The 15,921-nt window shown below is 40.6% G+C and overlaps 1 protein-coding gene across 1 annotated transcript in view; it reads right to left on the bottom strand.

Moving 5' to 3' along the window:
- The window catches only part of KDM3B (lysine demethylase 3B), a 47,660-nt gene extending 32,438 nt beyond the window's left edge, over positions 1-15,222 (bottom strand). Inside the window, 3 exon segments of the mRNA XM_032209238.1 lie at positions 4,071-4,184; positions 7,338-7,505; positions 14,907-15,222. Coding sequence (XP_032065129.1) covers positions 4,071-4,184; positions 7,338-7,505; positions 14,907-15,077 — 453 coding nt within the window. The 5' untranslated portion in view covers positions 15,078-15,222.
- Between the last annotated feature and the right edge of the window lie 699 nt (positions 15,223-15,921).

Raw genomic sequence — 15,921 nt, 5'->3', positions numbered from 1 at the left:
CCATCCAGAAGGTAAGGCCAAAATTTCTAGCTAGAGGAACTCCATCACCACCTTAGCAACCAAGTTGAATATTCCTGGAACAGATGCTACTGTGGAACAAGTGCAACAAACCCATCTGACTCCTTGGGCCCAACTGCACAAACAAGGTCTCACATCTAGTTATGTACACAATAGTGACTCTTGATGCCAGCAGAGTCTCATGGATGAGAACAGCTACCTTCTTCTACTACAGGTAGCCCTTGCCTTACGATCAGGCACTTAATGACTTTACAACTGCAATGACTTGCAACTAAAATTCTGGATTCAATTTTGGTCGTAATTCAAGACCTACCTATACCCAGAGTCCAAGTCAAATATTGAAACTGAAACCCAAGAGATTTCCAAGGCAGGAACATCCCTTACTTCTCCACCCAGGTTTCAATGATATAAGTCTGCCCACTCATCCATAAGATTGTGGATGAAAGTGTCTTTTATAGACAGACCTATAATTTAATTGCAATAGCCAAAACCAATAGACTTCAAGAATCTAGTCCCGATTCCTGGTTTTAAAAGTGAATGCTGGAAGGATGGATTGATTGATCTAATGTATTGAATTTACTGAATCTACCTTCCTAGAGTGTGGCTCCTTCCAGCCAATACTTAAAAGAGTAGGTAGTCAGGAAAACATCCTAATAGATGGTTACAAAAAGTTTCTGCAGCAAAATCTGGCTGAAGAACTTATAGTTTAAATCCAACCCTAGCCCAGGAGCCATAAATGTAGATCTCCTACAACCTTCACCTTCCTTGAAATTCCCATCTGCTCCCATTGTTAGTAGGCTCCAGGTTCTGAAAGAATGATGGAGAAACAGCCAAAATAGTGACCATAAGACTGAGGAAATGTCCTCTAGGCAAGAACTAGTGCTCAAGTTATGGTGCCATGCTTTTTCCCAGTAAGCAGGCTGGCAAAGGCTTAGCAGGTCTTCCACGTATCATGTTGTAAGAACACTGCCAACTATTAGCTGGAAAGTTGTCTGGCATTCCAACTCACTAAATACCTTCAAAAACCAAACTGGTATTAGCCATACTCTGTATCCTCTGACACATTCTTAGAGTCACTTTAACTCTTGCAATTCTTTAAAGCATTCTGATTTTAGGTGCCATAATTTATTTACATCTAAGCTTTTAAACTAAAGAAGTTTGACTTCAGGGAGGACCAACCTGCCCAAATGCAACATTACATAAGCTTTTCCAGCACAAACAAATGTTAAAGCAGCCTCAAATATCAATTATTTAACATGTACTAAGAAGCCATCACAGAATAAAACTTAGAAGCCTTTCACAATAGACAGGTCAGGAAGTAGATAACCTAAGAATTGAACTTTACTGATATAGATTAAAACAACAGAATTCTGACCGCCTTTCTCCTTCCCTCCCACCTATACCAAAAAATCAAGGCAGGGTTATCCAGAGCACTTTCTCATATTTTTCTGGGCTAGGCTGGTATTTAACCAACAATAACCACATATTTTCCATTAAGGCAACCTCCGAACACCTCTACAAGTTGCACTATTTCTTAGCCAATTGCAATAGCACTAATGTGCTTTGTATTTTTTTAAAAAAGACTCAATAGTAAAATTCTATATCTAAAATATTTTTTTTTATTTTTTTTTATTTTTGAATAAACACAAACAAGACACAACAAACACCATAAAAACATATTCCATTACAAATTATAAAAAGTGTCAATTGGTTACAAAGAACTTTCGTACATCACTTCCACAGTCATCACCTAAAATCCATATCAAATTATATATTTTACATCAAATATATTTATATATATTACTATCATACCTCATCCTTCATATGACTATAGTTGTTTTAACATCCCTTTATAACAAATATTGCAAAATTCAAAGCAAAACCACATAATGGCATTCCATTGTCTATTTTCAATATCATCCAACAACATTCTATCTTTGTGAAACGTTCTAAATAAAAATTAATTATGTTTGATAACAAAGTTTCTAAACCTCCTTTCTTAATCACTGTTTACAATTTATATCCAATTTCAATATTATAGGCTTTCATACATAACTAAGTTTCAAAACTTCCTTTCATGGTCATTTAAAATGTATACCAAATTTGCTCTTGTCAAGCCAATATATATGTATACATTATATCATCAATTATTTATCTAACTATATCCATGATCAATCCAATTTCAATATTATAGGCTTTCATACATAACAAAATTTCTAAACCTCCTTTCATGGTCACCATTTAAAAATTTATACCAAATTTTCTCGTCAAACCAAGACACACACACACACACACACACAGTACATATACACATACACATTATATCATTATCAATTATCTATCTATATATATCCATTATCACTTCATTTTGAACATAACACTCTAATTTTAACTATTTAGCTAATATTTTGTTAATAGTTTTCATATCTCAACCTGTGTCTTTCCAGTAATAGTACACTCTTATTTCTTTTGCCTTATGTGGGATTAATCTTCTGGTTATTTCCTTAATCAACTTTGGGTGGACTTCTCTTCACACCTTGTTGCTTGTTGCATGTCTTATAAATTCTCAAAAGCCTCCATCAGCTTCTTTAATAAGCTTATCTTTGGTTATCAGTAGTGCTTTTGTCAAAGTTCCTCTCCTTAAATCCATCAATTCTTCTCTTTTTTCTCCTTCTGTACCTTGAAATCTGGGGTAGAGCTCCTTTCCATCTCTCTTCCCTTTCCATGTTCCATTCTTTCCATTTCCAACTACGCTCAGATTACTGTCAATATCCACAGTTATCTTGCCTCTTTGTTCATTTTTCCGTTGGGTTTTTGAGATTCTAACCTCCACTTTTTCCATTAGCTGGCTATCTTCAATTTCATCAAATTTTGCTATATTACCATCTATATTTTCCAATTTCTTCTCGATTCTCTCTGATGTTTCTAATAATTTTTGAATTTCAAACATAATCTGTTGTAATGTTGTGGTTTCTTCTTGGTATTTTGTCATTGTCCAATTTATAAACACTGCTATGTTGGAAAACAAAGCTTTGTTTTTCACTTCCCTCTTGCTGCCAAAGAGACATCCAACCCATCTTATCTCTTTGCAAGCTAAAACCTTTGAAGTACAAGGTCAAAATGATCAAAGAGAGAGAAAAATATTTCCAGAACTCAGCCTCCAACCTCCAAGTGGCAGTGTAACTTCTTTTCCCTCTGATGTTACTGCTCTCTTTATATTCCTTTTATATCCTTTATATTCCAAGCTTAAAAGAAACTTAAATGGAACAAAATTAAAAATTAAAAAAAACCCGTCAAAGCCAGTATTGTGAAAATATTTTTTCTTAAATCCATAGGTAAAAAAAAAAAAGGTGGAAGAAAACCCAATACTTTCACTTTAAAAAGTAGGAAGTGTTAGCAAAACTTTTATCCATAGAAGACAATTAAAAAAAGGATAACACACTGTCCAAAATAGCTTAAATTCACCGCTTATTTTCTTTTTTTTACAAGTTTAATTTGGTTTTAATCTTTTTGGGGCCCCTTTTGTAAAAATAAAATTTCCTCACCAGATGGACACACTTTCTCTTTCAGTTTTCCTCCTGCTGCAGAGCTGTCCCGACTTCAGCAGCTTGGGGCTGCGCTTCTATTGCCGGCTAGAAGAGATTCTCTTGGATCAATCAGGGACTTTGAGATGTCCCTGAGATCAGCAAGACATACTCTTCCCTGTCACCGTCTCTTCGGGATGGTTTAGGTCCAGATGGACCACCCAGCAGTAAAAGTATCGGCTGCGATCTCAGAGCTCCAAGATCGCATGTCCGTACCGTCGCAACATCAGCTCCTTCTCCTAAAATAGGGTTTTGAAAACTTTTCCTTCACATATCTCCATTTCACTTCAAAGGTTGCTTATCATGCAGCATGATAAAGCAGTACTTCACCTAATTACTGCATTCCCCTTTATTCCCAAAGACAGCGTGATGGAAGAAAATTGAAGACAAAGCACAATTAAAAATAATATATTCCCTTTATATTAAAATCATGACAAATAAAAGGTGTACAATTCTGGATTAACTTACCTGAAAAAGATGTAATCCATTAGCATCAGACAGGAATCTCAAGTCTCGGTCTACAAGAGATTCTACTGGAACCACAGACCCTAAACCCAGTTTATCTACCAAAGGAGTGAATGTCTAAGAAAAAAAAAACAGAACAAAAAGTAGAAATACACATTAGGAAGCCCGCATAGACATACAGAAATACACAATTCTCTCTGCTTTCAAACACACTATTTTTAATATGATCAAAATAACCAAAATTTTGTTTGAGAAATATTTTCATCTGCTAAAAGGAATTACACAATTTTCTTTAAAAATGAAGGTGGCCATGTTTTCATCCCAAAACAACTAATAAGCTTAGTTTTTTACTTAGGGTCAATATAGAACAATACCTATACTTTTAAAATATCTCCATAATACAGATTGTGAATACTAACTTACGACCAAAATTGGTATGGAATTTCCATCATTAAGTTGGTGCGCGTGTAAAGTGAGACATCATGGGACCAGATTGAGTTCTCTTGGGAATCTTGGTTCTTCACTTTGTAGTTGTTAATGCAGGTCATTCAGTGAGTATCAATGCCAATCCAACCCATTCTGAGTTTGGTCCTTCCCAGCCCAGAAGCTGAATCTCTCTCTTTCTCTCGACTGGTGCGGCAGGAAGCAGGATAGCAAGCAGCTCCAGAACCACAGGGGTCTGCAGCTGCTTGCCATCTCCCAAGGCCAGGTGAAGGGTGGAGGAAAGGGCAGAGATTGGAGGGAGAGAAAGGCAGATGGAGAAGTTGAAGGGTCCCTGCAGTTTTAAGCACACAGGACTGCCAAGTGCTCAACGTTTGATCACATGACCATAGGATCACTGCAATGATTGTAATTTCAGGCTCAGATCGCAAGTCATTTTTTTCAGCATCATTGTAATTTTGAACAATCACTGAATGAATGCTTGTAAATCAAGCACTGCCTATAGGGTACAAACATTTCCATTGTAGGTTTTTTTTTTCTCATTTCAATAATTTTTTCCCACTCACTACAGCCTAAATTTGTTTTTTTAGCCAAAAATTAACCTAAAAGACAAGAGGTTTTTAGATCACATACAGTAAAATCTGATATGACCGTGATGGCGAACCTATGGCACGTGTGCCAGAAGTGGCACGCGGAACCATTTCTCCTGGTACACCAGTTGCTCTTCCAGGTTTGGGCACAGCCATCACCAGTTGCTCTTCCAGGTTTGGGCACAGCAGCCAGCTGGTCTTCACGCGCATTGGTGTGCCAGAAAGCTGAAGAGGAGCTGCCCAGTGTGTTTCCGCATGCTAGGAAAATGATCTTTTTTGTTTCCAGTGTGCTAATGCGCGTTGGCCATTTGGTGATCTGGTTCCTGGCGCGCATGCCCACACAAAAACCAGCAACAGGAAGAGCAACGGCCGTGAGATCCCAGCCATCACTTCTTAGCGGAGCAGAGATGTGGTTGGGGCTTCCCTCCCTTCCCGCCCAAGCAGGCTTCTTGCTGGCCCCAGTCCTCCAGCCCGTGGCTCATCTGCGGTCCGAAGTGCCTGGTCAGCTTGGGCACCCCAGAACAGCAGTGGCAGCCACAAGGGGAAGGGCAGGAGCAACCCACTGCAGTTACTCTCATGCCAGCCAGAAGCGGCACTGTGACAGCCACCGGGGGTGAGGGGACAGCAGCGACAAGGATGGGCAAGGGCTTCCCTCCCTCCTCACCTGAGTGGGCTACTAACACAGCCCCAGCCCTCCAGCCCACAGCACTGACATGGATCCAGGGTCTGGAGTGCTTGACAGGCTCAGGTGCCCCAGAAGAGCCAGCGGGCCCCATGCAGCCCCAGAAGAGCAGCAGCTGCAGCCACGGGGGGAAGGGCAGGAGCAACTGGGCAGCCACTGCAGCAGGTCCCACACCAGCAAGCCAGGCCCTCGGCAGTGTCTCCATGCGGCTAGCTTGTCTCCCCACCAGCAGCTGCTCCTCCAGCATCCCGACTGGAAGCAGCAGCGCAATAGCCGCTGGGGTTGGGATGATCACCCGTTCTTGCCATCGCCACTCCTTCGGCCCTGGTAGCAGTGGCTGTTGCGCTGCTGCTTCCATCTAGGATGCTGGAGGAGGAGCTGCTGGCGGGGAAGTGAGCTACCCGCATAAAGACACCACTGAGGGCCTGGCTCACTGTTGTGGGAGCATCTGTGGTGGCTGCCCAGTGGCTCCTGCCCTTCCCCCTGTGGCTGCTGCAGCTGCTGCTTCTCTTCTTCGGCTGCGCAGTGCCCAGACGGCTCTTCTGGGGCACCTGAGCCAGCCAGGCACGCCAGACTACGGATCCACATCAGTGCCACGGGTTGGAGCCACGCAAGTAGCCCGTTCGGGTGGGGAAGTCCTTGCCCGTCCTTGCCACTGCCGCCCCCTCGCCCCCAGCGGCTGTCAGAGTGCTGTTTCCAGGTAGGATGCTGGAGCAGCCAGAAGAAGTGGGGGAAGTGGGCTGGGCAACACCAATTGCAGATGCTTTTTGTGCATCTGATGGAACACGTGGAGGGACTACTGGGATCTGAGGTGGCGGCAGTGGCATGGTTGTTGGCAGCACGCCCGGCAGAGACGGCAACAGCATTGTAGGGGGCGGAGGATAATGCCCAGGGGAAGTTGCCCCACAACCCAGGTGAGGAACATGGGAGCCAGGAAATGGGTCTCCCAGGGTGTAGGTTGGCCAACGCGCGGGCCTTCGCAAGCCGCAATGGTGATAAAGTCTGTGCACTGGGCGGGGTGGTTGCGAGGCTTGGGGCCCGGCACGGGCCAGCATGGCCACCCAACCAAGAGGAAGATGCTGGGTCCGCTGCCTCCAAAATGGCTATTATATTTTTCCCTGGGCTCCGTCTCCCAGGCAGGGGAACAAGAGCTCAATGCCAAGCCCATTGGCCACAGCCATTTCCAAGAGCAGGCTGCACAGCTCACCCCCAAGGCAGCCCGGGAGAGCAAAGAGCCTCGGGAGGGCATTCAGGGGGGCGGGGAAGGCTGTTTTCACCCTCCCCAGGCTCCTAGAAAGCCTCTGGAGCTTGAGGAAAGCGAAAAAGGGTCTATCACAGGCCAAAAGAGGGAGGGGGTTTCATGCGCATGTGTGATGTGTGCGCACGCTCACATGCACATGGGAGTTGTGCACATAGTATTATGGATGTGGGCACACCTGCGCAGGACCCCCCTGCGCTCCCCCCACTTTTGGCACGCGATCCAAAAAAGGTTAGCCATCACTGTGATATGATATAAGTTGCTTCAAATTAAGTATAACAAATTGTGAAAATACTCACCAATGCAGGCCAATGTTCAACTGACACCCTGGTTCCCTGCAGCAAAACTGGTTCATTTCTAGGAGCCCAAACAAGGGAACCTTCCAGCATCAAAACTATAACTTCTTCTGCATGAACCTTTACCCAAGCATGTTGCTTCCAACTGCACCGATCAAATTCCACAAATATCTGCAAAAGATTCCAGAATATGCTCATTCAGATATAAATGCAAACAGTATATGTATTCGTAAGAATATCTAATATCAGCTTGGCTTTTCAACTAAGACTCTGTTTATGTACTTGGCAGTACTACCCCCTTCCCTTCAGACATGCAAGCACATTGAGAGAGGACACTACAAACTGGTATAAGAAACAAGCAATCTCTGGAGTTCCTCCCCCTCTGCCCAGAACTCCTATGAAAGCGACAAGGTTCTGTCTCTTTTTCAAAGGTGCAGGGAGGCAGTCTATCCTAGTGTGCAGTGTAGTTGTGGATAGTAGGAAAAAATAGCAGGCGTTTGCCAAACAAATCCCGCTTGGTGGGGGGGGGGGAGGTCATTTCTCTACCAAACTTATGATTGCTTCTCTATGACTCTAAAATACTTTGTTACCTAATAGGAACCTCTGGAGAAGGTGTAAAAAAGTTGATGACATCGCTACTGTTATTTGCCAATTCTTCTTGCAATCAGCAGAGTGCTACAAGGAGGAACATGGATTGCTGAAGTTTAAATTCAATGACTTAAATGGACTGTTCTAATTCTATGATACACAAACCACTTTCCAACAAAAAGTTCCAGGAATAATGTAAAGGTTTCTCCATCTTCAAAACTTCCCACAAGAGAAGATCCTACCTGTCCCTTTAACCTTCATACTTATCAGAGGAGTAAAAAAGGAAAGCATTTTAATAGTGTTGTCTTTCATGAAAAGACAAGGGAAACTGAATTCTTTGGCGTATCAAAAGTATTTACAGTATTGTTTCCAGACATAGTACAGATCAAGGTGATACAATATGGCCAATCCTGGGCCCTCTGATTTAATATGAGACTTTAAAGGGAAAAGAGAATAAAGTATGTTTGTCATCTGTATTTTAAGATTATGAAAAGAAAAGATAGAACAAAGAGTTTGGTCTTGATCTAGGAATAGCAAGTAGCCAGGGTAGGAATTTAAATATGCAGGGATCAAAGTTACTGAGCAGTTAACCGGGAAGGCAATTACCGTCATCTTGGGAAGAGAGTAGAACAGGGCACATTGATTTTCTTGAGAAGTGTGTCACTATCTTTGAGAGAAGTGTTCCAACCTGACAGGAGACCATCTGCAACAAGGGTGTGAACTCAAGGTCCACGGAGTCACCCTGGAAAGAGCAAAGGACTGACCCGCGGTGATTCTGCCAGCAAAAACGGAGCCCTCACAAGCTCCATTTTCATTGGCAGAGTGCTCAGGCCAACATAGGCACCCCCGACACAAGTGATGTTGAGCTGGCCATGCCCACCCTGGCCATGCCCCGCCCCTATGTGAAACACAACCCTGACGCGGCCCTCAATGAAATCGAGTTTGACACTCCTGATCTACATCATACAGTGTAAGAGCTGCAGCAGCCAATATGCAGGACAGAAGGCAGAAGATTAGCAGAGCATATCCATGAACACTAATTATCAGTCAGAAGACATGATTGAAAACTCCTTCATAACGCATGAACATACTTAAACCATGGTTAATGCACAGTAGACATAGAATCACACATTTTATGAATAATGTGCATTAATTATGGTCAAGTCTTTCCAGGTATTGTGAAATTAAAGAAATTTTCATCAGGTCTTTTGACTGCTAGTTGGTGTTCATGGCAATAGAATGAATACATTGGGGAAAATGTAAAAAGCTGCTGCTTTTCTTCCACCTAAGAGGTAGTTGATTAACTCCATTAACAGATTAGAACTAAAAACAGAGGCTTTGAGACAGAGAAATCTAATCTTAGACATACTGAATTTAAGACGCTAATAACAGAAAAATACCACAGAAATCGCTGGAGATCTGAGACTGACATGAATTATCTGTACCAATTGTGCCTTACATTTAATGTTAAGACTGGTCTTAACCTAATTTTCAACTTTGAATTGTTTATATGTTTTCATTAAAAATGCCTTTCTATTCTCTTCCTCAATAATTTTTCTTATATCTCCCATTAGAAAAGTTTGAAAGTTTGGTTTTTAGTTTGATTATTGTATCTCTTTATTATTGTGACTGTACTTAAGAGTTTTGTGTTCTAACTTTTTTGAAAATGAAAACACAAGAGCAATGTTTCAGTAACATATTCAAATGCCATATTTAAGAAGAAAAATGCTATTATATTTTTAAATATCTGCATGATTTTTTCTCTCATGCCATTTCTTAAAGCAGATAAGAAAAAGAAATTTGGTTTTTAAAGATGAACATTAGACGTAGACTTAAGCAAATTAAGTATCAAGTTACTTTTAAAAGCAAAGCATAATTACAGATAAACTATATCTACTGACTCTAGTCTTTCTCTACTTCAGGATGCTATTCAGAATACCATTCTCTAGAAAAACACCCTTGGCTTCAATTATGAGCTGATCCCCTGTTGACTTTTTAAAATTAGGTGCCTCATAATTTCTTGTAGTCATTGGACAAATGCCTCACAAAATAACTTTTCTACTTAAAGTACTTTGTAGGGATAAAATATTAGAAAATGTAACTGCAAAATAGAACTGGTTTGTTCCAAGAGTTAAAGCATGAACTTGAAATCTGGCATGTCCGATCAGCAGTTTGAAAGCATGCAAATGTGAGTAGATAAATAGTGGGAAGGTAACAGCATTCCATGCATCCTTGGCTTATGCTGACCACATGACCATGGAAATATCTTTAGACAATGCTAGCTCCATCAGCTAAGAAACAGAGATGAGCACTGTCCCTTAGAGTTGGTCATGACTAGACAGGAAACCTTTACCTTTAGGAATAAGGCAACTTGTTTTTTAGTCTTGCATTCAGCAGGTAACTTAGTTGGGAGACTTTGCTAGTCACTATCAATTAGCCATAGGAGAAGCACAGGCAAACCATTACTGAAAATGTTGCTAGAAAAACAAGTAAACCATACATGAAGTCACTAGAAATCATGACTGATTCAAAAACACATATCCATAATCCCTTCCCCTGCAAGAATAGAACTTAACAATATGAAATAATTTGTTCTGAACCAATCAAATATAAATATTTCAAAAGCCTTGAAGAACAGAAAAGTTTTAGTCTGAGGTTAAAAAAAAGACAACAACACTAGGCTGAAACAGTCCCAAAGGTACTTTTTTTAAAGAGACAACTGAAGCTTCTTGGATGAGAAGTGAAACAAAACTTCTTGGATGAGAAGGTAAAGGTCTTCAAAGAAAAACCAGAAAGTCCAGTTGCCTCTTGAGAAAAGCACCTTTGGGCCAACCATGACCTGGATGACTGAGTATCTCCATAGACATTTAGGCTGAAACAGCATTCCAGAGGTACAACTGAAAGTATCTTTTTTACCAGAAAAATGATGCTTTTGAAACAAGGTTCTGTAGATGGTCTTAAAGTTCTTGTTTTACTGATAAAAACTTGAGCTAACTGGATAAATCCCTTCACTTAAAAGTTAGTTGGAAATTACAAATGGAATTAAGAATAAAAATATAATTAGCTGGAGAAATCCAAAAGAATCTACAGAATAGTTAGCACTGATGTTCATATCTTACTCAAGAACAGCTTTAGGAGACCTGCTGAAGAACCTGCAGCTTCTTTAGGCCAAAGTGTAAAAGCAGTTTGTGTCTGTGTGTGTGTGTGTGTGTGTGTGTGTGTGTGTACTTAATAATGAAAACATACAAAATACAAATTTGCATTTAGCTAAACCGTTAGAATTAGATATTATTTATTTATTTAAACAGAGCTAGGATAGATTATGTTTAAATATTGTATATGGTAATATTATAAATTTTAAATAATAATAATCGAGATAATTGAGATAATCTAATGAATAGTAATGAATTTCAATGATAACTAACTTAGGAAATATAACATAGTCATTTATTACTATATTTCTATCCATGTATTCTGGGCAAGCCAACATAATATAAGCGACCATCTACTTGTTTAATAATAAAGCTCCAACACATTATTGTACAGAGTATCTATGAATTTCCAAAGCAGCGTATTAAGCTTTTCTCTACAAACTGATACTATTTCAGTACAAGTTTATGTTATATAATTCATGAAGTCACTCTAAAACACTGTATGTCAATACTTTAAATAAAGTAAATCAACCACCAGAATCAATGAATCATTTTAAACTATTTATATTTTATAATCAACTGGAAGTAAAGGTGATCAGGCATAGTATTTAAAACAGGAATCTCTCTAAAGAAAATTCTTCAGTTCATAACACGATAGAGTCAAAATAGGAAGGAATTGATTTATTTTTATTTATTTATTAATTAGACTTACATACCGCTTCATAGGGCTTTCAGCATAACTGTTATTGTCATATTAGCTTTGTATACTAGCTTTGTAAGTACAAAGTGATAATAAACACTGTACTGAGATATATTAATATCTAGTTTCTAATTTAACCCTGTCTTCTGATAGACGATTCAACTCCAGAACAAATCCTCTGCCTCAACATCTCTGGATTTTTTTCATTTATTTCCCCCACACAAGGTGTAATAGAAACTTTTACATTTAATGATCTTGCTTCTTTCATCTCACATATGATTTTTAATAACCATGCATTCCTGTCATTTTGAGTAACCATTTGTCTAAATTAAAAAGTCCCATCTACAGCATTTTCCTTCAATAATTACTCAACTGGATTTGTAATACCATTTAATCCATAGCTTAGACTTTTGTTACACCTTCCTAAGGAATAACTATCCTAACACATTTTAAACATTCTACACACATATTCTGGAAGTTTGCTGCTTTCTGAATGTGCTTTTATTTTCTACAATCACTACATACTGAGAAAATGTTCAAGTTGCTATCTCTCTCATGGGAATCTGACATTATGAAGCTAAATCATAAAAAACTAGAAAGATAAACCAACTTTCCAGTTTTTGGATCATGAATAATAATCACAGATATTTCATAATCTTTTTAGGATTTGTCCATTTCAGACTTGCTCAACCTTCGTACAAGCCAGTAAAACTTTTTTAGCCTCCCAAAATACTCCTTGTGCACTTATTTCCAATTCAATTTCTACAGCATACTTCAGTCTAGAATATTTCATTATATTTATTCTAGTTATTTATACACTGTAATCCATTCTAAAAGTACAACTTGATCTGGATAATTAAGTCAATTTAATTTTTAAAAATTCCCAGATTACATGTCCATAGTAGAAAGCCAAATCAAATGGCATTGTTGCATTTGCCATTTCTTCATTATCCATCATGAAAAATGTCAACTACAGTATAATTCCAGAATTATTAATTGAGAGACATCTGTGATCATATACTATGATAAGTTAAAACATATATTTGCTTATGGCTTAAGAGTTATGAGCAAATCCAGTTAACTTATCCAATATATAGGTTAACACAACTCTATTATCTTATTTTTCTTTTACTTACCTACACATTTTTATAAACCTTTTGAAACAAGTTCTAATGTTCAACCATTCAATTATAATTCTTTCTTGAAAAGTAAAATAAGTGGGGTAGGTCTATTGAAGCTTGCATTTCTTTTTAATGTACCTAAATGTCCTTTGAAAAATAGTCAACAAGGAAACTGCTAAGGTCAAGCAAGGATATATTGTGATGTACCCAATTCTGTTGAAAATTTTTGGAAGCAAGTTAAATCATGAAGGGTGTGTGTGTCTCAAAATATCAAGCAGATGATAAAACAAAACAAAGCTTTTGGGTTCATATAACTTTGCTCCAAAAACCCATAAATTTTGCTTTAGATGATGGACTGTTTTATATACTATACTAAGAAAACAGCATGCTGACTCAGAAACAACTCCATGCATCTTTGCTTAAACTAGTGTGTTGTGCGACTATGTCAATGGGTAAAAAGCAGAGTAGAGAGCTCGATTGCTGTAATAAATGGCTGAGACTGCCTTATGGAAAAATGTTGATAATATCAAATATGCAAATTGGAATTTAGGTTCATACCCATCTTCTACTTGAGATAAAATATAAAAAAGAATATATGTAGCACAGGGTTCAACTGTGGAGTTCTTGGTGCTCATTTATTGGCTTGCAGATGTTTCATTATCCAACTAGGTATATCATCAATACTACAGATGAAGTTTGTTCCCTGATTATACACAGCAATTCCCCTGCCAGTGTTGAGGGGGATATGATTTTCTATTTAGTGATTCATTTATTATTATTTTTATTTACAGCTTGATTGTCAGGTATCACTCCCACCTTCTCTGAGTACTGGTTGCTGGAGTGGAGATAGTCTGGTCTTTTTGTTTCCTTCTTCAACAAACACACAGAGATAAACCACATTTGCACACCATTCAAAAGAGACAATAAAAAAGTAAGGAAACAAAAAAAAAAACCAGAACTCTTCCTCTCCAGCAGCCAATACCCAGAAGATAAGGAGGGATTAACATCATACAAAAAGAAAACAATACCCTAATCAAGACACTATCAAGGAGAAAACCACACCCCCACCAACACTGGCAGGGCACAAAAACTAGTACTGATGTTACCTAGCTGGGTAAAGAAATGTCTGCAAGCAAATAACCAAATTCAGAGAGCGCCAAGATCTCCAGACATTAAATGTCATTTGAGGCTGAAATCGAAACTGTGTCTTGCATTTAACGATTAAAGCCAATTTATGTATGTATCCCATAACCAGGAAAACAGATACACCAAATATTACATGCCACCCCCAATCTCACATGTGAGGTTTACAGGTGAATAATTCCATCAAAATATTTTGATTACAAACTCATACACACACATTATCCTAGATTCAATATCCCATAATCCTGGAGACTTTTGCACTTAAGGCAAAGTATCCTTAGGAGGCCAAAAGACCCCTTAAAAATGACCGAACTCTACAAGATCCAACTAAATTAGAAAAGTGTGATTTAAAAAACAACATCATCACCGTACTCCAAACACAGTGTAACTAAACGGGGCCACCGGAAAAGGAATTTGCAAACCTACCAGCCAAACAAACTATTGCGAATATTGTTTAACACACACACACCGCGCGATGTTCGCTTAATAAATGGATCCCTAGCATTTTCAGCTCAGGATTTGGGGATCCGAAGGCGATTTTTCGCCGAGAGAAAAAACAAAAACCCAAGAACTGCCGTAAACGCAGCACCTGAAATTCGAGATCAGTGGCCCAAGAGCGGCCTTACACGCCAGAACCCCTCGCTTCCACCTACAAGGAAGGGATTCCGGGTTATTTCGCGCAAAGGCGAAGAAAACGGAGAGAGGGAGAGACGTTTCCTCCAGATCAACACTCCCACCCACCCAAAAACACAGGCAGCTCCCCCGCCATCCCTTCCTCCTCGGGGACACGGAGCCCCAGAGAAACCACGCCAAGCGCGCGCCACAAGGCGGGCGAGCCCCGGCGCTCTCCCCGCCCGAGGGCTCTTACCGCTAGATCCTGAGGGACAGCCCCACTCATAGCCCGCACGGTCCCGCTCCTCCAGGCCCGGGAGGGCAGAGCAGGCCCAGGCTCCGAACCCGCCGCTTCTCCCTCGCCCGGACCTGCTACCAGCAAGAGCAGGAGCCGCTTCCCCACCGGGGAGGCCGTGGCGTCTGCCATCCCGACTGGGCAGAAGCCGCCTCCGCCGCGGTTCTCGACCTCAACAGCCTCCAGAGACACCGAGCGAGTCAGCGACAGCTCTCCCTCTGGGCCCCCCGAAACACTGCCCGCCCTGTTCCCGGCGTGCCCCGCGGCAGGCTCCGATCCATCCCGGCGTGCCCCGCGCTCGCCGAACCCTCCCCTGGCTCTGGCCTCCCAGAATGCAACGCGCGGGACTCTATTTATTTACTTTTTTCCTCCCGGCATGCAACGCTGACCTTTTCGTTCTTGGTGGCTTCGTTTGTTCCGCCGTTCCCCACAGGAGGGCAGAGGAGATCCTGCCTTGTACGCGGTTAAAACACACACAGAGACAGACAGACATAAGACGTGAGGTCCTGGCCCGGACCGGCCGCTTAGCTTGTCCAGCAGTGTGTTTTACACTAACAGGCCACATGTTAATAGTGGAAGAGCAGGAGTAGAACCACTCTATGGATTTTGTTTCCATGGAACTGGCGTTAGAAAGGGGTATTATTTTGGCACTATGGTAATAGAGCATCATAACAAATATCCATTGATAAGCTTTTCTTGAAAGCTGATGTGAATATTCAGGTGACTCACTCAACTACATGTTATGGCCAAATGGTATGCAAAACGTTAAAAAGGGTGTGTGTGTGGTGTGTGTGTGTGTGTGTGTGTGTGTTTTGCACTCCTTTGAGTCCGTTGATTCCTGGCAACTCAACTAAGTCCCTGCAATTTTCTTGGCAGGATTTCAGAAATTATTTGCCCTTCACCTCCTTCCTAGGGCTGAGACAACTGATTCAAGGTCATCTACCTGCTTCATCCACAAAGCAGGACCAGAACTCAC

This window comes from Thamnophis elegans, chromosome 2 (assembly GCF_009769535.1).
Source record: "Thamnophis elegans isolate rThaEle1 chromosome 2, rThaEle1.pri, whole genome shotgun sequence".
Classification (NCBI taxonomy): domain Eukaryota; kingdom Metazoa; phylum Chordata; class Lepidosauria; order Squamata; family Colubridae; genus Thamnophis; species Thamnophis elegans.
This window is presented reverse-complemented; position numbering and strand designations above follow the sequence as displayed.